Source organism: Sinocyclocheilus rhinocerous, unplaced genomic scaffold (assembly GCF_001515625.1).
Source record: "Sinocyclocheilus rhinocerous isolate Xijiao unplaced genomic scaffold, SAMN03320098_v1.1 scaffold2240, whole genome shotgun sequence".
In the NCBI taxonomy this organism is placed as follows: Eukaryota; Metazoa; Chordata; class Actinopteri; order Cypriniformes; family Cyprinidae; genus Sinocyclocheilus; species Sinocyclocheilus rhinocerous.
The window spans coordinates 5,525-29,753 of NW_015630383.1; the positions used below are offsets into that span (position 1 = coordinate 5,525).

Sequence of the window (24,229 nt, forward strand, 5' to 3'; positions counted from 1 at the left end):
ATGCTCCTTTTATACCCAAACATGATACCTTGACCTATTACCAATTCACCTGCTTACTGTGAAATGTTTCAATACAGTGTAACGTGGATATCCTATAACCTTTTCACTTTTATTTTGCCTCTGTCCCAAATTTTTTGGAATGTGTTGCAGCCATAAAAAAAAAAAAATCTGTTCATACTTACAAAATACATTTACGTTGGTCAGTGAAAACTTTGGAAATCTTTTCTTTGTACTTTTGTCAATAAAAAAAAAATTTAAAGAGAATGAACAAATCACATATTCTTGATTTTATTGCATTGCCAAATTTCACGTGAGAAGTGTCAAACAAATCAAAAATCACATTTCGCAATGCAAAATTGCAAAGAATTTAGGTCTTTCACCAACTACCACCTTCAGTGATCACTGCCAGTGCTTTAAAGGGTTAGTTCACCCAAAGATGAAAATTCTGTCATTAATTACTCACCCTCATGTCGTTTCAAACCCGTAAGACCTCTTCAGAACACAAATTAAGATATTTTTGATGGAATCTGTGAGCTCTCTGACCCTCCCATAGACAGCAAGAATTCTTACACGATCAAGGCTCAGAAACGTAGTAAGGACATCGGTAAAATAATCCATGTGACATCAGGGGTTCAACCGTAATTTTACGAAGCTACAAGAATACTTTTTGTGCGCAAAAGAAAAAAAAAAAAAAACTTTATTCAACAATTCGTCTCCTCCGCGTCACCCTATAGCGCCATTTTGGAGAGTATCCGCTGGACGTAAACAGCGTATGCTGTTCTGTGTCAGCTGCATCACGCCGGATCGGTTTCCTACGTTGTTGTGATTTGATCTGAACGAAAACAGCGTATCCGTGTGACGCAGCAGTTTGTTGATCTTTTAAAAATACATACATACATACACATACATAGATGCATTGAAACAAGCGCCAATGAAACAGTATTAATCCTAATAACACACACATACATATGTTTTCCCCATAATGTAACTTGAAAATTACTTTTATTTTTGGCTGATGCCTTCTGGCTGTCTGGCTCCATTCTAGTAGGTAAGCTATTTGTCACAATCCTGTAGGTCTCATCACACACAATCAAATCCAGCTCCAAAGTTTCATTTCATACATCAAGGATTAAAGAAAACTGTGGTGCAATTCTTAAAAACAGCTTCAAACATTGTATCACTCAGGTTTTTATGTTTGTGATGTGCTATAGCCCCCCTAAAAATGGCCTAGCGACGCCAATGGATAGATAGATAGATAGATAGATAGATAGACAGACAGACAGACAGACAGACAGACAGATAGAGATAGATAGATAGACAGACAGACAGACAGACAGACAGACAGACAGATAGAGATAGATAGATAGATAGATAGATAGATAGATAGATAGATAGACAGACAGACAGACAGACAGACAGACAGACAGACAGATAGACAGACAGACAGACAGACAGACAGACAGATAGATAGATAGATAGATAAACAGACAGACAGACAGACAGATAGATAGATAAAAATGTAAAGCATCAAAATGTTACCATAGCACAGTAAAAGTCAAAGAACAGTGCACAGTATAACAATGTAAGCATTAATATAATGAAATAGATATGTTCACATATATGTGCTGAAAGAAATTCAATTGCTATTGAGTAAACCTGTCCTTTTGTTTTGTTGTTAACAGGAACTATATGATATTGGTGATAGGCTTCACTTTGCTGTTTGTTTTTTACTCATTGTATTGTTTGTATTTGGTTGCACATGTAGTTATGTTTGGTTGTCTGAGGCAGACATGTATCACGTCAATATCTGTCCTTTTTCTTTGATCTGTTCTTCATATTTAAACTTTTGGTTTGATGAATTGTTCTTATTTTCTTAAAGGGGTCATATGATGCTTTTTTAAAGATCATTATTTTGTGTATTTGGTGTAACAGAATATGTTGACAGCTTGAAATCGCACCATATGACCCCTTTAATAAAATAGCTGCACTCGGTTTTACTTTCACCTTATTACGCACACACACAATTTCTCTCGCTCGTCCAGTAGGTGGCGGTAATGCGCCGTCAGATGATTTTGCCAGCCTCTATCATTAACAACACGAAGAAGCGAGAGAGTGAAGCCAGCGGCCGTGAACATGGCGGATAACAGGGAGAAAGGTTTACAAGACTACAGAAAGAAATTACTGGAGCATAAAGAGATTGACGGACGCCTCAAAGAGTGTAAGAGTGGTGAATTTCTATGCACGCCAGGCTGATATTGAGCAGTTTGGCAGCTTCTCCGGCTGTTGTTTGCTTTATTTCGGCTGTCTGTGCTGTAAGTCGCTTTGTCATGCAGTGCTGAAATCAAGTAGCCGCTAATGGTAACAGCAAATGTTAACAACGGGCCCCTATTAAATTACTAAATAAAGGCACACAGCATGCTTCTAAGTGTTCTAGCTGTATTTAATGACATATACAATTAAAAACAGTCATTTCCCAATTATGCTCCATGAGGAAACACTCGCAATGAACCTTTAGCATCTCTGATACATGAAGCAGATGGAACCTTTACCAAGTTTATACATGTAAATAAACACTTTATCGCTTCATATTGTCCTGAAACCTCTGTTGCAGTGAGAGAGCAGCTGAAGGAGCTCACTAAACAGTATGAGAAGTCTGAGAATGATCTGAAAGCTTTACAGAGTGTGGGACAGGTACGATCTCAGCAAAATACTCTCTAGTGTTTTATTATGTCCGCAATAAATGAGCTAGATATCTGTATTTCTTATGGTCTGATCGTTTCATTGTTTTTTTAGATTGTCGGTGAGGTGCTGAAGCAACTGACAGAGGAGAAATGTAAGTCCAGATCAACTTTATTCTGGTGTATTTGATAGTCTAGTCTGATGCTGCTTTGTTCCTAAAGTTCTTCTTCTTTTGTAGTTATTGTCAAAGCAACTAATGGCCCACGTTATGTGGTTGGATGTCGCAGACAGGTGAGCATATCGATTGTACTTTATAGCTAATTAATATTTTTGTGTGACTGCCAAGCCATTTGTCTTACCTGGCCTTGTGTTGTTATTTCAGCTGGATAAAACCAAGCTTAAACCAGGAACTAGAGTGGCTCTGGACATGACGACTCTCACGATCATGAGGTAAGTGCTAAGAAGTTCATTCTCATCAAGCATGTTTAGCTCTGCTTGTGCTCTTGCCTGACAGTCTAGGTATGTTTGCATATCTGAAATTGCCTTTAATATTCAGTTGGTATGTTTTACGAGAACCTCTTTTCTTTTAAAGGTATTTGCCTCGTGAAGTGGATCCTCTAGTGTACAACATGTCTCATGAAGATCCTGGCAGCGTTTCTTACTCTGAGATCGGTGGATTGGCTGAGCAGATCCGTGAGCTGAGAGAGGTCAGAAAGACAATAGCGTAATATATCATTATCAGCTGATGTAATACACTGTTGTTCAAAAGTTTGGAATAATTAATGCTCACCAAGGATGCATTTATTTGATTAAAATACAGGGAAAACCGTAATAATGTTAAATATTATTATGATTTAAAATGACTGTTGTCTATTTTAATACATTGTAAAATGTCATTCATTTATGCGATGCAAAGCTGAATTTTCAGCATCATTACTTCAGTCTTCAGTGTCACATGATCCTTTAGAAATCATTGTAATGTGCTGATCCGGTGCTCAAGAAACATTTATTATTAATGTTGAAAACGTTGTTGTCTAATGTTTTTAATTACATTGTGATACATGATATTTTGAATATTATATTAATATATATATATACATGTTCAGATTCTTTAAGGAATAGAAGTTCAAAAGAACCGCAATTACGTGAAAAAAATCTGATTTTTAAAAAATACATATGAAAGGCTTTACTGTCATATTTGATAAATTCAGTGTCTTTGCAGAACAAGTTTTCATTTCTTTCATAACGAGGCGTTTTAGGTAGGCGTGGTTGACTCTTAACTTTTATAAAGAATATCTCTTTGGATTTGAGACTTTAGTCTTTGCAACTTTACAGATCTTCTTTATGCACCAAGAGCTTGTAACACTCCAAAGAGAAAGGAAAAATTGAAATCGCCTCATATGACCCCTTTAATATTCACTCTAACTACAGAGTATGTTTATAGGGGTGTGCGATATATATCGTCTGCGATTAATATCGTAATTGTTGTTTTAACGATGTGCGATTTGACATTGACTATTTTGCAAAAAACATTCAAAACACCCCTACAAGAGCGCACGCATACATTACGTGAAGTCTAGACTAGTGTGCGTACGCATTTAGAGTGTGTTCTGCATGATTCAGTCTATTAAAATACATTTAGAATGATCACAAATTCAAGACATGGGGTAGAAAATGTATATATTTATACCACTTCATATAGTTAATCAATTTCACACGAAGGGTGACGTTTTTTTCTCCAAATAATAACCATGATTACAAATGTGATATTGATTTTTTACAACAGTTCAATAAACAAGAAGTTCATTAAGAGACTTATGTTTTAGACACCATATTTCCTGTTTTTGCGCTATTTCGACAACAAAATAATTCCAAACACAACCACAATGCTGTTTCGCGTCTCTGAGCAACATGACGGTGTTTCGTTCCTGAGTGAATCATCCGATTAAATGATTCGGTTCAATCGCAATGAGTCATTTATTAACAGTGACTTGCTGCCACCTGCTGGCGGTTTTAATGTCACATTCAGGGAATCTTTTATTATTTAAAAAATTTCAAATATCAGTATTCAAAAGATAATTACGGAGCCCCTAAAGGGACATGGTGGCGGAAAAAAATCAGATTGAGTGAAAAAATTTGGGGTGGGAGGAAAAAATATTTGTCAGATTTCTTTCAGAAAAAAATGGCGTTATAAAGGTAAAAATGCCCATAAAATGTAAAAATCAGTTAACTTATTGGAAACGATTAATTTCTATCAGTGTGAACGGACCACCACACAGAATATGAAGAATATCAAAAACTTTATGAGTCAGATTTCAGAAAAAAATGGCGTTATAAAGGTAAAAATGCCCATAAAATGTAAAAATCAGTTAACTTATTGGAAACGATTCATTTCTATCAGTGTGAACGGACCACCACACAGAATATGAAGAATATCAAAAACTTTAGGAGTCAGCTGTCCACGGCAGTCTTTAAGGTACCAGCACAATAACACATTCAGCAAAATATCGTCTAATTATCGGTATCGATAAAATCCCAGAAAATATCGAGATATTCTTTTTTGTCAATATCGCACACCCCTAGTCTGTGCATGTAAATACTGTAAAGCATGTAAAAAATATCTTTGGTGGCATTCATGAAGATTACGACTGAAGTACTTACTCCACTAGGCTTGATAGAGCTGATCGTGTCAATATTTTAAACGTGCATGCGTGTCTGAATGTAAACAGACAGAATGTGTGTTTAAAGACTGGATCTGTGCATTACACCTTGCAGTGTGAATGCAGCTTGAGCTTTACTGAACTCATTGAAATGTCTTGATTATGAATGAATGATTGTCTTTTGTAGGTAATTGAGCTGCCTCTGACCAATCCTGAGCTATTCCAGAGGGTGGGCATTATTCCTCCCAAGGGCTGCCTGCTGTACGGACCGCCAGGTCAGTCACTCTATTATGCTTTGTTGGGCAATTACTGATATGCATGTGAAATGGTACATTTTCACACAAAGTGCTTACTTTTTTAAAGGCACTGGAAAGACCCTTCTTGCCAGAGCTGTGGCCAGTCAGCTGGACTGCAATTTCCTGAAGGTCTGTTGATTTTGATGCTATAAACAAACAGTTTGGCTCGGGTCGCACTGACACAGGACAACTGTTAATGCTGTAAGGTCATAGTGTTGAATAAAACATGTTGTTTATCAGGTGGTGTCCAGCTCCATTGTGGACAAGTACATTGGTGAGAGTGCCAGACTCATCAGAGAGATGTTCAACTACGCCAGAGACCATCAGCCCTGCATTATCTTCATGGATGAGATCGATGCTATTGGTAATGCTCTTCGGCTCACTGCAGTCCAAGCCACTCTTATAATGCGTAATGGAAATTCAGTTGTTCTTAATTGATTTAACATATACTTTCTCTTTGAAGGTGGACGTCGATTTTCTGAAGGAACTTCTGCAGATAGAGAGATCCAGAGGACACTGATGGAGGTATGGAGGTGGTTTGTAACTTACCTTGTGAATGAAGCTTAACAAAATGAATAAACTCTTTTTCTTGTCAATTAATGCTTAATTATTTGAATTTGAATCTTCCTATATATCAATGTACAAGCAAAAAAAAAAGAAAAGAAAAGCACTAATTGGAGCAAATATTTCTGTCTGTCTGTCAGCTGTTGAATCAGATGGATGGATTTGACACTCTGCATAGAGTCAAGATGATCATGGCCACCAACCGGCCAGACACTTTAGACCCTGCCCTGCTGCGTCCTGGCCGACTGGACAGAAAGATCCGTAAGTTTGACTCTTTCACTATCATTCAGTGACTGTGGTAAGACAACTTGAGCTAATTTTTCTTTTCCTAATGTACAGACATTGAGTTGCCCAATGAACAGGCTCGTCTGGACATCCTGAAGATCCACTCTGGACCCATCACCAAGCATGGAGAAATAGGTGCGCTTCAGATTTTCTGGTTTGGTTTTTACAGCTGCTACTTTTTTTTTGAAGTATTTCCTTTTCCTCCCTCATCACATTTCCTTTTGTCTCCAGATTATGAAGCCATCGTCAAGCTTTCAGACGGTTTCAATGGAGCTGATTTGAGGAATGTGTGCACTGAAGCTGGTAAGAAATGTCATATGCATTGCAATGTGCAAATCAAGGAGTCCTAAAAAAGCATTAAAGGAATGGTTCATAACAGTTGATTTAAAAACTATAAATTGTGCACCATGCTAATATAATTAGGGCTGCAACTTTTGATAATCGATTCATCTGTAGATTGCCTTTGATTAATCCGATAAAAAGTCAATTTATTTTCAGTATTTTATTTTAAAAAGTTATTCTGCATCCTGTCCAATGTTGCCCCCCATACAATGTGTAAATCGAAGGCTTACAACTACAGTATATGTATTTATGTAGAATAAACTTCATGTGCAAAATAATTGTAAAAAAACATGAACATTCTAAAATGTGCCCACTGTAATAAAGAACAACAAATGCAGAGACTAAACACACAGTCACACATTGGAACATAGTAATTAAATTACATTTATACCCCATTACAATAGTCTCCTTACAGTTACTGCTCTCATTAAAATATAAGTACTTGGCAAGGCAAGGCGGCTGTTGGATGTTTTTTCACGAACAAATGTGATTCATCAAATTCAGTAATCGTGTTCATTGATTTATCTACTTTATCGATTAGTTGTTGCAGCCCTAAATATAATGAAACATTTTTAAAACACATTTTGTCAGTATTTACAACTTTTAAAAAAATAGATGTTAGTGGAGTCTAATAGCATTACGCTAACCAGCCAAACTTTGAACATTTGAGCCTCTACAATTCCCACTGTATGACCTCTTCTACTTTTTATCCAACAGGTATGTTTGCCATTCGTGCCGACCACGAGTACGTGACTCAGGAGGATTTCATGAAAGCTGTGAGGAAGGTGGCAGACTCTAAGAAGCTGGAGTCCAAACTGGACTACAAGCCTGTATAAAACCTTTTTTTTGTGCAAAGTATAAATGTGAGGGGTTTTCGGTCAGTAAACAGTATACTGTCCATGGACACAACACTTTTTTTTTTTTAAGTTACTGCAATAGTTTTTTTTTGTCAACATTTGAAAGCATTCTGATGTTCCATTTCCATTATTACCATCAAGTGACTTCAGCTGTTCAGTTAATGCATTGTTTACCCCAATTTGATCAAAATAATATTTACCTGTTGGCCAAGTGTAGACTTGTATGATGATACAGCTCTTTAGAAATCTGTGTGATCAGTTATATAAACTGTGTGTGCCTGGCCTGCTTTTCCACATTATTAAAGTCAATGATTAAAGAAATAAATAAAATAAACTCCCATGTTGTTTCCACAGTATCGCTGTATCTCTCAAAATCCTTTGGTGGGAAGAAAAACTCCACAATGATTCCTTCTGAAATGTGTATTTGTTAGTTTAACCAATATATTGAAAATAAAAATAAATATTCTATTCAACTTAAAATCTCTATATTAAACATCTTACTTTACACTCAACTTCAAAAGCCTAAAATGTACATAATTCTGGAAGAGTTCATACTTGGGGTTAAAGGTCAGCTGCCTGCATCTCTTTACCTTGAAGATGCTACGTTTACTTTTCGAATTTTGCCTTTCCAGCAAAGCCTGGCTTTCAATACTGGGTTTACACAGGTTTAGTCTTCTGCTAAGTCCTCATCACGAGCTGGTTGGTTAGCCAGAGCAAAAGATTCAAGGACAAAGGCCCGGCAGATCGGACAGTGCTGGAAGTGGCACACGCAGCCGTCGCATACGCATGCATGTCTGCATGGCAACAGCACTCTGTTAATCGGTGCATTCTGACACACCACACAGTCCCTGCCTTGGGTATCAGGCCACTCCCCTTCTGACTCAGACTCCTGCCCCTTCTCACCTGGCCTTTTGGGCTGTGGCTCCGCCCCTTGCGTGCTTATCGAAGGCTCTGTGGTTCCAGACAAGTTGCTGTTGTCTGCTGACATGAAGAGAGGCTGTGGAAACAAATAGTTTTAAAGTCCCCATAAAATCAAAATTAAAGTTTTTTGGGTGTTAGCATCAATATGTTAGTCTTAAGGTTATCTATAAGCCAGTGTGCTCCAAAACAGTGACAAAATTCGGATTTAGAAGATATAAGCATTCAAAGCTTGCAGTTCGTCACTTCATATCACTTCGAATCATATGCGCGAGTCGGCATATATTAAACACTTAAAACTACACAGCCTCGGCATGATTATGATCACTATTTTGTTTTACTAAGAGTTTCATACTGAATCTAAGGGGTAATCTATTAGACTGTGGCTGTCAAATGCGGCTTTACCGAGCTCAACGGCTCTGGCCCAAGCAGATATAAACAAAACGCTAATGGCTACTTTAAAAAGGGGGCGGGGCTGCTCGATATGTCCCGCCCTGTCTTCCTGTTTCAGTTGAAATTACGTCACCACATAGAATAATGCTGCATGTTTCAAGGCACTTCAGGGGACCTTTAAAGATGTTCCATTTCCATTATTACCATCAAGTGACTTCAGCTGTTCAGTTAATGCATTGTTTACCCCAATTTGATCAAAATAATATTTACCTGTTGGCCAAGTGTAGACTTGTATGATGATACAGCTCTTTAGAAATCTGTGTGATCAGTTATATAAACTGTGTGTGCCTGGCCTGCTTTTCCACATTATTAAAGTCAATGATTAAAGAAATAAATAAAATAAACTCCCATGTTGTTTCCACAGTATCGCTGTATCTCTCAAAATCCTTTGGTGGGAAGAAAAACTCCACAATGATTCCTTCTGAAATGTGTATTTGTTAGTTTAACCAATATATTGAAAATAAAAATAAATATTCTATTCAACTTAAAATCTCTATATTAAACATCTTACTTTACACTCAACTTCAAAAGCCTAAAATGTACATAATTCTGGAAGAGTTCATACTTGGGGTTAAAGGTCAGCTGCCTGCATCTCTTTACCTTGAAGATGCTACGTTTACTTTTCGAATTTTGCCTTTCCAGCAAAGCCTGGCTTTCAATACTGGGTTTACACAGGTTTAGTCTTCTGCTAAGTCCTCATCACGAGCTGGTTGGTTAGCCAGAGCAAAAGATTCAAGGACAAAGGCCCGGCAGATCGGACAGTGCTGGAAGTGGCACACGCAGCCGTCGCATACGCATGCATGTCTGCATGGCAACAGCACTCTGTTAATCGGTGCATTCTGACACACCACACAGTCCCTGCCTTGGGTATCAGGCCACTCCCCTTCTGACTCAGACTCCTGCCCCTTCTCACCTGGCCTTTTGGGCTGTGGCTCCGCCCCTTGCGTGCTTATCGAAGGCTCTGTGGTTCCAGACAAGTTGCTGTTGTCTGCTGACATGAAGAGAGGCTGTGGAAACAAATAGTTTTAAAGTCCCCATAAAATCAAAATTAAAGTTTTTTGGGTGTTAGCATCAATATGTTAGTCTTAAGGTTATCTATAAGCCAGTGTGCTCCAAAACAGTGACAAAATTCGGATTTAGAAGATATAAGCATTCAAAGCTTGCAGTTCGTCACTTCATATCACTTCAAATCATATGCGCGAGTCGGCATATATTAAACACTTAAAACTACACAGCCTCAGCATGATTATGATCACTATTTTGTTTCTACTAAGAGTTTCATATTGAATCTAGAGGGTAATCTATTAGATTGTGGCTGTCAAATGCGGCTTTACCGAGCTCAACGGCTCTGGCCCGAGCAGATATAAACAAAACGCTATTGGCTACTTTAAAAAGTGGGCGGGGCTGTTCGATATGTCCCGCCCTGTCTTCCTGTTTCAGTTGAAATTACGTCACCACATAGAATAATGCTGCATGTTTCAAGGCACTTCAGGGGACCTTTAACCACACAATCCCGCTCTAGACAAGGCACTTAATTAATGGTATATAATTAAACACTGTCCCATTTTACTTTAGGGACACTAGGTGATGAAGATTAAGTGTGATCAAAATGAGCATACAAAAACGGATCCCAGAACAGTAAAAAATGACAATGTTGTGAACACGTTTTCATACCTTCAGATCGTACAAATTCCCTTGTGCCGTGAGGAGATACTGAAACAAGATTCTCGCAGAGAGTCTGTATTTGTCATCAGGAACGTGGAGGACTGTCACACTGGCCACCTAGAGAGACGACAGAATAATGGACTTCATCTTGTCCCATCAAGCAAATGATGAAGAAAAGACTGCTGCTTACAATATTGTAGTTGTCTCTGGTTTCTGGATTGGCCAGTGTCAGCACAGCAACCAAGGGGTATCGATCCCGGGGGAGCAACCCAAAATCGGTTACTCCGAGATCTGGAGGCATCTGGGTGACGTATTCTTCTTTTTCTTCTTTATGTATACTAACGCTATGTTAAGGACAAAACATGAAATTGTGTTCCATCATATTAATTAAAAAATGTTTTATTTGTCACATAGGGGAGAGTGGGAGACATGTAAAATGTGTTTTATCACCATATATTTAGGCAGTCATATACAGATGCTATAACAAATGATAACATTATAAACCTAAGTTATATAAAAACTAATACAAAAATTGAGAACTGAATATTACACTCTTTCCTGGCTGGTTTATACAAATGTAAGCAATGTGAATGTGCTTGTATATGTTTACAAAACAATTTAGATTTGGATATATATATATATATCTTAAAAAATGTTTATATTTCTAATAAACAGTAATACAATATTTCTATTTCTAACTGAACATTCTATTCATCAATCTAGTTTTGCCGTTACAAGAATAAATTACATATTAAATTATATTAAAATAGAAATATTTTTATTTGTAATAATATTGCACAATATTAATGTTTTTACAGCATTTTTGATCAAATACATGAAGCCTTAGTGTTACATTAAAAAGCTAACTGACCTCAAACTTCTGAATGGTAGTGAACATTTTTATTTTAAAGATAAATCATCATAATGGCATGATATAGTAGTTATTGTTTTTCCATTTATGTACAGTATATCGTATACATTTATGTGCAATTTTATTTGAAATGCAATCATCATGTTAACATGATGAATGGTTAATTTATTTATAGAATTTCTTTTTACTCATCTTGATGACATGATATAGTTTACCTCTAATGTACAGCAAGTTGTCTCCGAATCACTTTTTTTTTTGTTGAGAAATCACATTTCCATACTCATTTCAGTTAATGGCACACATCCAGAAATACATTTAGACATATTAGTTTTACTTCAATCTATTTTTTCTTTACCTTGAGGACAATTTAAGTCAAAAGTGGCAGAGTTTCCCTCACTCTCCCCTGTTCTGTTGCAAAGATAATGTGAAATGTTATTACAGAGCTATTTCTAAGACTATACTTGAGAGGATACTTGAAGCTTTGGTGGTGAAGGTAGCTTAACTCCAGAGCCTCTTGAAACAGCTCTGGTGTGCGGAGCCGGAGCCCGTGCTGGTGACTCTGAAGGGCCGCCTGGAGAGCCTGGACCCCACAGCCCCAGAAACAGCTGAGGACGCAGTCTTCAAGACAATACGGCTGCAAACTCACACCCTCTGACACAATGAGAAAACACACACACTTACTGAGCACATTTTACTCATTTCATATTGATTCAACATTGTTATTGTTCGTTTCTCACCAGTTACTGTACCAGCCGTAGAGTCCATCTCCAAAGCGAAGGGATTGGTCACCTGCACCATCTTCCTCTCAGAGACAGCTGTTAGAGATTCAGTCTCATCTGAACTGCGTAAAATTACCGGGACATCAAATCCAAACCTTGACAGACGAGGCCAAAATGAGTTAGACAGAGATTAAGGATGTAACCACCAATTTCTGCTTTTAAGAAGGAACTAGATAACTAGAGATGCCATATTAAACCCAAAAAAACATTAACTTCACACCTTAAAGAAGTCCATACTTAACACAAATACATCTAACACTGGTCTAAAATGTAGTTTATCCAGATAAATATGAACTTACCAGCCCAACACAACAGCCACAGTGATAATGAAACATACTGCTATGACAGCAATGTAAAAGAGAGGAGAATACTCATACAACATCACTAAAAACTCCGCGGCCATTATTAAAATGTTACATTAATACAATGCGCATAAATGTCGGTACGTCCGATAAAATAAATACTTTTTTAAAGTGCGGTAGTCTTGTATGCTATGCAGTCTTGCGTTGGGCTGTCACCCTGCAAGACTCACCAAAGTAAACTTCCGGTTGTGACAGCCGCTACGGTGGTCCGGAGGTCCAGATCCGCACATGACTCTAATACCGTCACGCATAGGGAGGAGCGTTACAGCAAGATAGTGGAGGGAAGTCCGATTCAGTCCAGGAATCGGCTCTTTCAAACAAATCATTTCAATGAACCGTTTTAAAAATGAATCTGTTTTGGTTACGTCATCACGTAACGAAGCGTCATTTTTTTTAATGTAAAATTCTACCGTCGTTCAAACCTTCTTATTCCACTTTTACTTTTTTTTTTTTTTTTTTTTTTACAGTCTATGGTTCAAACGCAAATACCGAACATTATACAATAATGCATGCAAAACTAAAGCAGAACAATATTTTATTACATTATTAATAGCCTAGTATACAAATGAGAATAACTGCAATCGGGTATAAATACATCAAATACATACAAATAATAATAATAAAAACCTCACGATTAATAAAACCATAAATATAGGGTTTAAATTAGTAAACTGGCTTCTAAGAATAAGAAATTTACTCACAAATATGTGACCATAGACCACAAAACCAGTCATAAGGGCCTTTTTTTTAATTGATAAATTGATAATACAACTATTTGAAAATCTGGAATCTGAGGGTGCAAAAACATCAAAATATTGAGAAAATCGCCTTTAAAGTTGTGCAAATGAAGTCCTTACTAATCAAAATTAAGTTTTGATATATTTACGGTACAAAATATCTTCATGGAATATTATCTTTAATATACTAATGATTTTTGGCATACAAGTAAAATTGATAATTTTGACCCATAATGTATTGTTGGCTTGCTACAAATATATCCATGCTATTTAGGACTGGTTTTGTGGTCCAGGGTCACATATGAGTAAATCAATTAAATACACTTTTCATCCTCTTTAGAATATTCAGTGTAGCCAAAAAGTAAAAGTGAACACTGAATGTTTTCATTGAAAAAAAAAAAATTTATATTCTGTATCTCTCAATAAGTAGAATGCCTAAATAAATGCCAAGTTGATTCATATAGTTTTCACAGAAAGTACAGTGTATGCTTTTTAAAGTATATTACGTTTTATATTACGTTTTTGTTTATTAATAAGGTTGTTTACTGCATTTTTAACCAAGCTTATTAAAACAACGTTATTTAGAATAGGCCTGCTGCCTACTTATATTATTTAAGCCACATAAAGATAAACTATAAACAGTCTAAGCCTAAGGCATATTCCAGTCCGCTATAAGGCAGAAATAATATGTGATATTTCAAAAACAGCAACGGTTTTCGCCACTGGTCCATTGTACTCGCTCAGTTTAACGAGGACTCGAGAACCGCTCGGACAGATTCAGCCGTGGACGACTCGTTCAGACTGATTCTGTGAACCGGTTGAACCAATTCATTGAAAAGATCCGACTCAACAGAAAGGTTCGTTCACGAGTCGGACAGACGCCGCTAAAGAGCAAGAGGGGCTCCACAGAGAGAAATACAGTCGGCATATTAATGGAAAGTGAACAGCTTGCCGTGTCCGCCCTGTAAGTTGAGGACTGTGCGACTGAATTCGCCTTTATTTAATGGAGTTTCAAGTCCAGCGTGTGTGATTGACGCATCCGTACAGATGCTGGCCGCTCCGGTCGCGCCGGGGGAAGGAGAGGTTTTGACACCGTTAGATTTGTTGTTATTATAATCAGCTGACCGCTGCTGGAATCGCTCCGTTTGCTGTTTACTAGAAAGCGGCGACAGCGATGAGCGCTTGTCAGGACAAAACGTCTTTGAGTTGTTCGCAAAGCAGGGAAAATGTCAGCGCCGTTAAATGGGGAAGGATGGAGGATGCGTGCGCGTCCTGCTTTGACGAACCCACGGGCGACGCGATACGCGCCGGGATGGACGCGGTGCAGGCGGGCATAGACGGACATCTGCCGCTGCCCCGAGGCCAACGCCAACTGATGCTAGGCCTGGTGGAAGAGGGTTTCGCCAGCTATCATGGCCGTCTCGGTTCCGACCCGGACTCCGATTATCTCGACATCACCGGAGACCTCAACTACAGCGAAAGTGACGGGAACGTCGCCACGAAAAATCGCAACCGCTCCAACAGCTCGCGGCACCGCGGGGAAGTTGTCACGGAGCTCGGACCCGAGGAGGTGCGCTGGTTCTACAAAGAGGACAAGCGGACCTGGAAACCGTTTGTTGGACACGATTCTTTGAAAATCGAGTTGGCTTATCGCAAATACTGCGAACTTAATCCGAACGAGGTCAAACGGAGGGATGCGGGCGAAGAAGCGGAGGATTTATTCGAGGCACCGTCAGGATGCGAAGCCCCGGAGGTCCGGAGACAGTCGGCGGCGCTGGCAGCGCAACCGGTAACCGAGAGCGCGGAGGCTGGATGCTGCACGGAAGAGACGGAGCTGGATTCAGAAAGCATCAACGTGGACGCAGTGTGCGTCCGCGGAGGACTCTACGAGGTGGACATCAACAAGAAAGACTGTTATCCTGTATACTGGAACCGTGAGTATTTTTACAAGAAAACAAAAATAGATGTTTTGCAGAATGTTCATACAGCTCTTATACATACAGCAATATTACTTGAGGCTGTCAAAAGCACCATGAAAGTGTCCTAAAAAGTAGTCTGTGTATATTTCAAATAATCTTGTGTGAGATAAAAACTGAAGATTTAAGTCATTATTGTCAAATTGTAGCCAAGACATCTAGACACACTTCAGCATTGAAATCAGTTGCATGCCAGTGGCATCATTCTGTACTTGCCTTCTCAATTTCAAGCTTAGTGTTCACAGTCCAAAACAATGAAACTAACTACCATACAGACAAAAGTTCACTTCAAGAATGAACAAAGTGGCATCAATGAATGTGAATTTAGGTGTTTGAGAAAACAGTGCAAACTTAGCGAAAAAGAGAAATCTATATATTGCTTTTCTCTATATGAAACATAGACTTTATTCAAGCCATGAAAAATGTCATAAAAGTTGTGCTGTCAAACGATTAATCGCGATTAATCACATCCAAAATAAAAGTTTTAGTTTACATGATATATGTGTGTGTACTGTGTATATTTATTATGTATATATAAATACACACACATGCATGTATATATTTAAGAAAAATATGTTGTTTATATATTAAATATATTTATAATATAAAATACATTTTATAAATATAAATATATACACGCAAATATATATATATGACCCTTTTAGACTTGCACTCTATTCATTTACTAACTGCTTGTTTTCTTTAAAAAAAACATTAACACTAGCTTGCTCTATTCTTTTTGTATTCTATGTATTTCTTTTCTTTTTATTTATTCTATAATTAAAAAAACCCTTGCTATGTGTACTACGTTAAGCTAACCGAGACTTGTTACAGCACTTGCGTATCATTGCTCTTTTGTTGATTTTGATTGCTTCCATTGTAAGTCGCTTTGGATAAAAGCGTCTGCTAAATGACTAAATGTAAATGAAAATACATGTACAGTACATATTTTCAAAATATATGCTGTATGTGTGTGTATTTATTTATACATAATAAATATACACAGTACACACACATCACATCATGTAAACAAAAACTTGTCAGATGAAATGTTTCTACAGAAACGGATAACAATTCATACTGCTTGCATTTACAGAACAGGACCACATCCCAGTCATGAGGGGCCAGTGGTTCACGGACGGGACCTGGTTGCCACTGGAGGAAGAGGACAGTGACCTCATTGAACTGGAGCACCTGGGCCGTTTCCGAGGCCGGCAGATGAAAGACACCTTTGACACGGAAGCGGTGGCCACCACGGTGGACAGCAAAGATGGTAATAAACCATGTTACGAATAGGACTCAGGGTTAGGGAAGCTTTGTTATAGGGGTCAAGCACACAAAAAAGGCCGACTTAACATTAACGCTTAGTTCAGCTGATCTAGAGGCGCGCTCATGAATGAACCACAACCCAAACCAGACATCCTGTTTGTCTCATATGACACACATTTGAAGTAAGTCAATCCCTGGTGACATGTATACTACAGAAGGGCTATTGACTGTCACTTGTGTTTGCAAATAGTCAAAAAGACCCTTAATTGAAATGAACTGAGCTGGTTAGGCATTACTTAACAGTCAGGTAATTTGAAACACGACATGTTTGACTTCTGCCCTTAATTCACTCAGCCATTCACAGTCTGAAACTGAGCCGGAGCCACGTGGACTGGCACAGCGTGGATGAAGTGTACCTTTACAGCGATGCTACCACTTCAAAGATTGCACGGACTGTTACTCAGAAACTGGGATTCTCCAAAGGTTTGTAACAATCTTGATTAGTAAGTACATTCTCAGTGGTGTTGCTTATTAAAAAAAGACTGGTGCATGAAATGGCTTGATGAGTGCAGTATTCTGTCTTAAAGGGGTAGTTCACCCAACAATTCTGTCATTAATTACTCACCCTCATGTCGTTCCAAACCTGTAAGACCTCCGTTCATCTACAGAACACAAATTAAGATATTTTTGATGAAGCTCTCTGACCCTCCCATAGACAGCAAGGATCCTACCACGATCAAGGCTCAGAAACGTAGTAAGGACATCGGTAAAATAATCCATGTGACATCAGGGGTTCAACCGTAATTTTACGAAGCTACAAAGCTACTTTTTGTGTGCAAAGAAAACAAAAATAACGACTTTATTCAACAATTCGTCTCTTCCGCGTCACCCTGGCAGCACTTTCCCAATATATTTAAATGTAACATTAAGTGATACACTAGAGTTAAAATGATGAATTATACAAGTAATTTACATAAGCTTTAGTATGTTAGTCAACAGAAGTAGGCCTAAGTGTACTTCTTCAAAGCATAACAGAATTTTATTAAAGGGGTCATATGATGCGATTTCAAGTTTTCCTATCTCTTTGGAGTGTTACAAGCTGATTGTGCATAGATAAGATCCCTGAAGTTGCAATTAAAAATGAACTTTAAAGTAAAACCTTGATTTCACATTACGAAGTGCACTTTTTAAAAATCTTTTATGTTCAATAGAAGAAAGAAGCTCATATAGGTTTGGAAGAACATGAGGGTGAATACATTATCACAGAATTTTCATTTTTGGGTGAGCTATACCTTTAAGTACTCTTATATGGCTTTTTATTTAATTCATATTATATTATCTGCAAGTACAATTTTACCATTTTCTAAAATTTGAAGTACACAACCAGTGCACATTCAGTACTTTTAAGCTTTTTCACAAGCAGAGCCATTATTAAAACTAAAGATAAAATGAAGTGATTATCAATGTTACAAAGTAGCAGAGGTTCTTCCTTCATGTCTGGTTAGCGTCCAGCAGCGGGACCCGTCTCCATCGAGGTTATGTAGAGGAGGCGGCTCCAGAGGACACACCCCCTGAAACAACGCACATAGTCTTTGTGGTACATGGGATTGGCCAGAAGATGGATCAGGGCCGTATCATTAGAAATACAAGCATGTGAGTCCACTGATCACACAGCTGAATCTGCACAAAACTAGTCATCTAAACCTGAAACTAACTGATGCATTTCACTGATGGACAGGATGCGTGATGCTGCCCGCAAGATGGAGGAGAAACACTTTTCTGACCGAACAAATGAACATGTTGAGTTCCTTCCTGTGGAATGGCGATCTAAACTCACCCTTGATGGAGGTATTGACTATGGACAATAATAAAAAACAAAGTACATTATGTTTGAAATCTATTGTCATTGATAGATAGTTTATTTATGATGAAGTGTACTTCTTCCAGACACCGTGGACTCCATTACTCCAGACAAAGTGCGAGGTCTAAGAGACATGCTGAACAGCAGTGCCATGGACATTATGTACTACACAAGCCCTTTGTACAGGGATGAGGTGACATACAGCCACAATCCTCCATTCTTTCATTCATTTTCTCATTCTTTTTCCTTTTTTTCAGCTCTCTAACCCATTATAAACTAGTCATGTTTCAAAATCTAGCACATAAACAACATGCTCCTTATGCAAAGACTGTACTTAAATTATGCATAATTATGCTGCCTTCTAAAATATCTTATTTTGGCCAAAATCTAAGGCAGCATCACGTGTTCTTTTTAAAGAAGGTATTCCCATGTAAAAAAGAAATTGCACATTAGCATACTTAAAAGTTATAATGAAAATAGTATACTTATAAAATAATATATTTAAATGCGAACTGAAAGTATTTTTTTCAGACACTTAATTGCATGTCAATTGCAATTAAAATGCAATTAGATGAACCTTAGAGTGTTTTTTTTGACCCACCTAAGTAAATATTTACATGTAATTTTATAATTCTATTGTCTTTCAAATATGGTTAAAGTGTACAGCCAAATGTAATTTCTATTGGAACTTACAGTATATGTCATGTATTTAAATATATCACATTTTCATGATGAAGTTGCAATTTAGTATATGTTAAATATATAAATTTTCAGTGTAATATTGAATAACAGAGTAAAATTATAATCACATACTTTACATGCAACATATATTTTAGTCAACACATCAAAATAATTGTACTTATTTAAAGCACAACAAAAGAGTAAAACAATTATTTAAAATGTACTTTAAAGTAAAACTTTTAATTTGACATTATTACGAATTGCACTTTTTAATAGTGTGCTTAAGTGTGTAATCTTGAAAGTGTTCTCTGTTTGAGTATGCTTAATTGGCCTTTTATTTAATTAATATTATATTATCTCAAGTACATGCGTATCTGAGTGTAATTTGTGGACCAGAAATGTTGAGTATAAAATTCAGAAAGTATAAATAAATATAGGTCGATATTATTTAAAATATATTATTTGAACCAATACGTGTGTGCGCTATGTATTTTAGCTTATTAGACTATTTTTAGCTTAGCAACATTCAGTTGAAATCAGTTACTGAATTTCCTATGCACTTCACATGTTTTTTTTATTCAGTACCTATGTTCAGTGTTAAAAGTCTTTCACTTATTAGGTTAAATTCAGAATGCATGCTAATTTAGAAGGCAGCTGTCTATGTAGGAAGGATACAGCATGGCAGCTGACTAGGTTTTGGAGCATAGCTATTCTCAGTCTCTTTCATGTAAAGTTTGACTAAATGTCCCACACTGAAGCACACTCTGTCCTACTCTTTCCTAGTACACAAATAAAGTGTCACAATTGTTAATTTCATGCTCATTGCACTTGCATCCTTAGATCACCCGGGGTCTGACCAAAGAGTTGAACCAACTCTATACGCTCTTTTGTGAGCGCAACCCAGAATTTGTAGAGAAAGGAAAGGTGTCCATCGTCTCCCACTCACTCGGCTGTGTCATTACCTTTGACATCATGACAGGGTGGGACCCTGTGCGCTTTGTTCATGAAGTGGTGCCAGATGCCATGGAGGCTGATGTTAGCAGACAAGAACGTCAGCTACTGGAGGATCTTCGTAACACATGCTTAAGGTTTACAACTAATTATAATTACACCCCCATTATATTAGTAAATCTAAAAATAATAAGCAGCACAATGACAATGAACATTCTAGAACTTTTTTCAGAGTTTTAACAGAGTTTAAAACTTAAAACAGTGTTTTAGGGTGGCCATTTCTGTGACTCCAAAAAGGAGGACACTCCAAAGCAGGATTTCAGGATAAAAACGGAAAAATATTCCTAAACAAGTGACAAAAAACAAACATTTTAATTTAATTGATTTGATTGATTTTTTTAATTAAATTGATTTCCATGGACATTTTTTTACCCTTTATAAGCCTTATACCCTTTATTTTTACCCTTTATATATTTACTAGTGCTGTCAAACGAGTAATCGCGATTAATCACATCCAAAATACAAGTTTTTGTTTACATAATATATATACACAGTACACACATATGTAAACAAAAACTTTTATTTTGGATGCGATTAATCGTTTGACAGCACTAATATTTACCCTTCTAACCTTATTAAATGTATGCATCATCATTAATTTAAATCTGTATATTTATTCAATAAATGCAATTACCAATCAAATGAAATCAATATTAACAAAATCTCAAGAAGCTGCATCTCAAGTTGCATTTAAATGCATTTCTGCAGACTGTTTAATGCAGCTCAGAGATGCCATGAATGCATTTATAAAATGAAAAAATAATGTGTTGAATATAAAAGAAAATAACAGTTTCCTTCAAAATGGCTGATTCATTCAGGAATGAAAAAAGTGACTTACTGATTTCATTTCCACATACTAGTATACTACTCTTGCAAGTTGTACCTAAAAAGATATGCTAAAATAGTAAAAGTAGTATACTAGTATGCAGTTTCGGATATAACAACTGTCTTAATGAATGTCTTATTGAATCACTCACCCGATTCGTTCAGAAATGCTGAATCACTCAGGAACGAAACACCACCATGTTGATCGGAGATAGAAGAACAGAAATAGACAAAACAGTCAATACTGACAATATTGTGTCTAAAATGTACATCACTTAATGTTAACTTATTTATTTATTTATTATATACCATTGTATAAAGTATAAAATAGCGATCTTGAAGGAAGGACAAATGAGTGTCTGCTGTAAACGGACATGGTACTTCAAAACCAGACTGTCCAACCTGAAACCGGATGGATGGCCACCTTAACTGTAGCAACTGTATAGCAACATGCTAACAACCACTCGGATTAATCTAGTAATTGCATAGCAATACGCTAACATCCACCCAGAACACACTAGTAAGACACTAACAACCTCTCAAAACAGCTGAGCAATCGCATAGCAACACACTAACAATAACCACTCAGAACACTCTAGCAACATGCTAACAAACACTAACAACATATTAACAACCACCTAGAACACAATTGTAAGACACTAACAACCTCTCAAAACAGTTGAGCAATCGCATAGCAACACACTAACAATAACCACTCAGAACACTCTAGCAACATGCTAACAAACACTAACAACATATTAACACTAACAACCTCTCAGAAAACTGTAGCATAGCAACACGCTAATAACTACTCAGAATGCTCTATTAATACACTAACAACCTCTCAAAGCACTCTGAACCACCTAAAACACAATAGCAAGACACTAACAACCTCTCAGAACACTGTAGCAGCACAGCAACAAGCTAACAACTACTCAGAACACTATAGCAACATGCTAACATCCACCCAGAACACTCTAATAACCTCTCTGAACACTCCACAACAATCAAATAGCAACACCCTAGCAATATTCAGAACACTCTAGCAACACGCTAACAACCATTCAGAACACTTGGAACTGCATAGCAATATGCTAACAACCTTAACCACTGCAGCAACATTTAGCATGTTAGCAAGCTTAACCGTCGTAACAACATGCTAACCATCCAGAACACTCTAGCAACATGCTGACAACTATTCAGAACATTAGACACTGCATATCAACATGCTAACAACCTTAACTACTGTAGCAACATGCTAACAATCACTCAGAACACTCTAGCAACACGCTAACAACCATTCAGAACACTAGAAACTGCATAGCAATATGCTAACAACCTTAACTACTGTAGCAACGTGCTAACAACCACTCAGAACACACTAACAACCATTCAGAACACTAGAAACTGCATATCAACATGCTAACGACCTTAACCACTGTAGCAACATGCTAACATCCACTCAGAACACTCTAGCACCACACTAACAACCACTAGCAACATGTTAACAACCACATAGAACACAATAGCAAGACACTTACAGCCACTCAGAACCATTGATATATGTACGTAGATGCCTCATTAGCGACTGTTTCTATGGGCTGCTATATGTAAGCTGTCCGCCATCTTGGAACGGTTGACTTGACGTCATTCACCATAGTAATCACTGAATATTCGAAAGATGCCACAATCCTGCACAGAACGGCTCTGTGCGAACCTACAGAATGGTGAATGACGTCAAGTGGACCGTTCCAAGATGGTGACCACTTCTACGTGCCTGGACCGGTCGAATGGGGAATCTATACATATCTATGGTCAGAACACTGTAGCAGCAAGACACTAATAACCTGAACACTCCAGCAATTGCATAGTAACACGTTAACAATAAACACTCAGGACACTGAGTGCAACATGCTAGCAACGATTCAGAACACTATAAGCTGTATATCAACATGCTAACAACCTTAACCACTGTAACAACATGCTAACAACCACCCAGACCACTCCTGCAACACACTAACAACCACTAGCAACATGCTAACATCCATTTGGAGCACTGTAGCAATCAAACAGAAACTTTGCTAATAAACATTCACAACATCTTAGCCACTAACGTCCTGGCTGTCAGTTTTACATGGCTAGCACCTCTCTTGTCTTCATAAGAATATGTAAAAATATAGTTGTTATTTTAAAGATGATTTCTGTTGTCTGATACACTAAGATTTAGAAATATCAACCTTTACAACCCTTTTCTATTAGTTCTTATTCATTTGTTTGTTTGTCAGCTGCATTGATTTTAGTGCTCTCCCATTGTTTCCGATGCATTTAAGAATCATGAATTATTAAAAGGTTTTTAGTTTTGTCTGCACTCTACTCCACAATGACAATCCCTCTGTTAATCTGGTTTATGTGATGTTCCTCTCCAAAAATTTAATTTAATATTTCATTTGCAGAATGAGGGATTTGGAGGATAAGCTTCGGCATTTCCAAACCTCATCCTCAAGACCCTCTCCAGCCCTGAAATTCAAGGTACATTAGTATAACCGTACCCTTCCTTTCTCCTTCTCACCTCATGTTTGTGTTTGTCTTAATCAATAAACCATGTGATCTGGGGTTGTAGGTGGAGAACTTTTTCTGCATGGGATCTCCTCTGGCTGTGTTCTTGGCTTTGCGAGGTGTCTGTCCCGGAACCAACGGAACACAGGACCACATCCTACCCAAATCCATCTGCCAGAGGCTTTTCAACATCTTCCATCCCACTGATCCTGTAGTGAGTGTGATTAGATTGCAGTGTAAATATAGCTCAGGATCAGATTTCTCTTTTTACTGGTCCATGTTATGAGCCAGTTGGGAAACAAAACCTAGTCTGGAAATAAAATGATGAATTCTAGCATTAAAATACAATTAATAGTTCATATTAATAGTTATCTCTAATCTGTTGAAATTGTCCCTAAATTCTAATTCATTCAAATGCATTCTTTAAAATAAGTTTTTATTTTTTATTTTTTTAAGTTTTTTACTGGCTTCTGTTGTTCCATGAACATTCATGGAACATTTCCATTCCACAGAAGCTTCTTTATAGTGGAAACAATTATTTAAGGAACCCCCCCCCCCCTTTTGAACTGTTATTTTAAAAAT

General features: G+C 37.4%; 3 protein-coding genes across 4 annotated transcripts in view; 2 read left to right on the forward strand and 1 right to left on the reverse strand.

The window, feature by feature from the left end:
- Window positions 1-2,051: 2,051 nt before the first annotated feature.
- On the forward strand, window positions 2,052-8,036 carry LOC107740292 (26S protease regulatory subunit 10B-like). The gene is made up of 14 exons (XM_016552673.1): window positions 2,052-2,218; window positions 2,612-2,691; window positions 2,794-2,833; window positions 2,918-2,970; window positions 3,062-3,129; window positions 3,272-3,386; window positions 5,527-5,614; window positions 5,703-5,764; window positions 5,876-5,999; window positions 6,099-6,160; window positions 6,340-6,460; window positions 6,539-6,619; window positions 6,716-6,787; window positions 7,544-8,036. Exons 1-14 carry the CDS (start codon window positions 2,134-2,136, stop codon window positions 7,660-7,662), a joined length of 1,170 nt encoding a protein of 389 aa, XP_016408159.1. The 5' UTR covers window positions 2,052-2,133; the 3' UTR covers window positions 7,663-8,036.
- A 1,528-nt stretch (window positions 8,037-9,564) lies between these two features.
- On the reverse strand, window positions 9,565-12,992 carry LOC107740293 (cell growth regulator with RING finger domain protein 1-like). 2 transcript variants are annotated; one of them, XM_016552675.1, is made up of 7 exons: window positions 12,669-12,992; window positions 12,328-12,464; window positions 12,064-12,241; window positions 10,910-11,057; window positions 10,729-10,836; window positions 9,968-10,061; window positions 9,565-9,858 (listed from the first exon to the last, which is right to left on the reverse strand). In XM_016552675.1, exons 1-7 carry the CDS (start codon window positions 12,770-12,772, stop codon window positions 9,743-9,745), a joined length of 885 nt encoding a protein of 294 aa, XP_016408161.1. In that variant the 5' UTR covers window positions 12,773-12,992; the 3' UTR covers window positions 9,565-9,742. The 2 variants fall into 2 exon arrangements, with proteins under 2 accessions (XP_016408161.1, XP_016408160.1); XM_016552674.1 differs by having other exon boundaries at window positions 9,566-10,061; window positions 12,669-12,991.
- Window positions 12,993-14,324: 1,332 nt separating this feature from the next.
- LOC107740295 (phospholipase DDHD1-like) overlaps window positions 14,325-24,229 on the forward strand; it is a 14,617-nt gene continuing 4,712 nt past the window's right edge. The window contains exons 1-9 of the mRNA XM_016552676.1: window positions 14,325-15,402; window positions 16,541-16,717; window positions 17,068-17,196; window positions 18,219-18,366; window positions 18,452-18,561; window positions 18,661-18,767; window positions 20,096-20,343; window positions 23,545-23,620; window positions 23,712-23,861. Of these exons, the coding sequence (XP_016408162.1) occupies window positions 14,643-15,402; window positions 16,541-16,717; window positions 17,068-17,196; window positions 18,219-18,366; window positions 18,452-18,561; window positions 18,661-18,767; window positions 20,096-20,343; window positions 23,545-23,620; window positions 23,712-23,861 (1,905 nt within the window). The 5' untranslated portion in view covers window positions 14,325-14,642. The remainder of the gene's footprint in view (window positions 15,403-16,540; window positions 16,718-17,067; window positions 17,197-18,218; window positions 18,367-18,451; window positions 18,562-18,660; window positions 18,768-20,095; window positions 20,344-23,544; window positions 23,621-23,711; window positions 23,862-24,229) is intronic.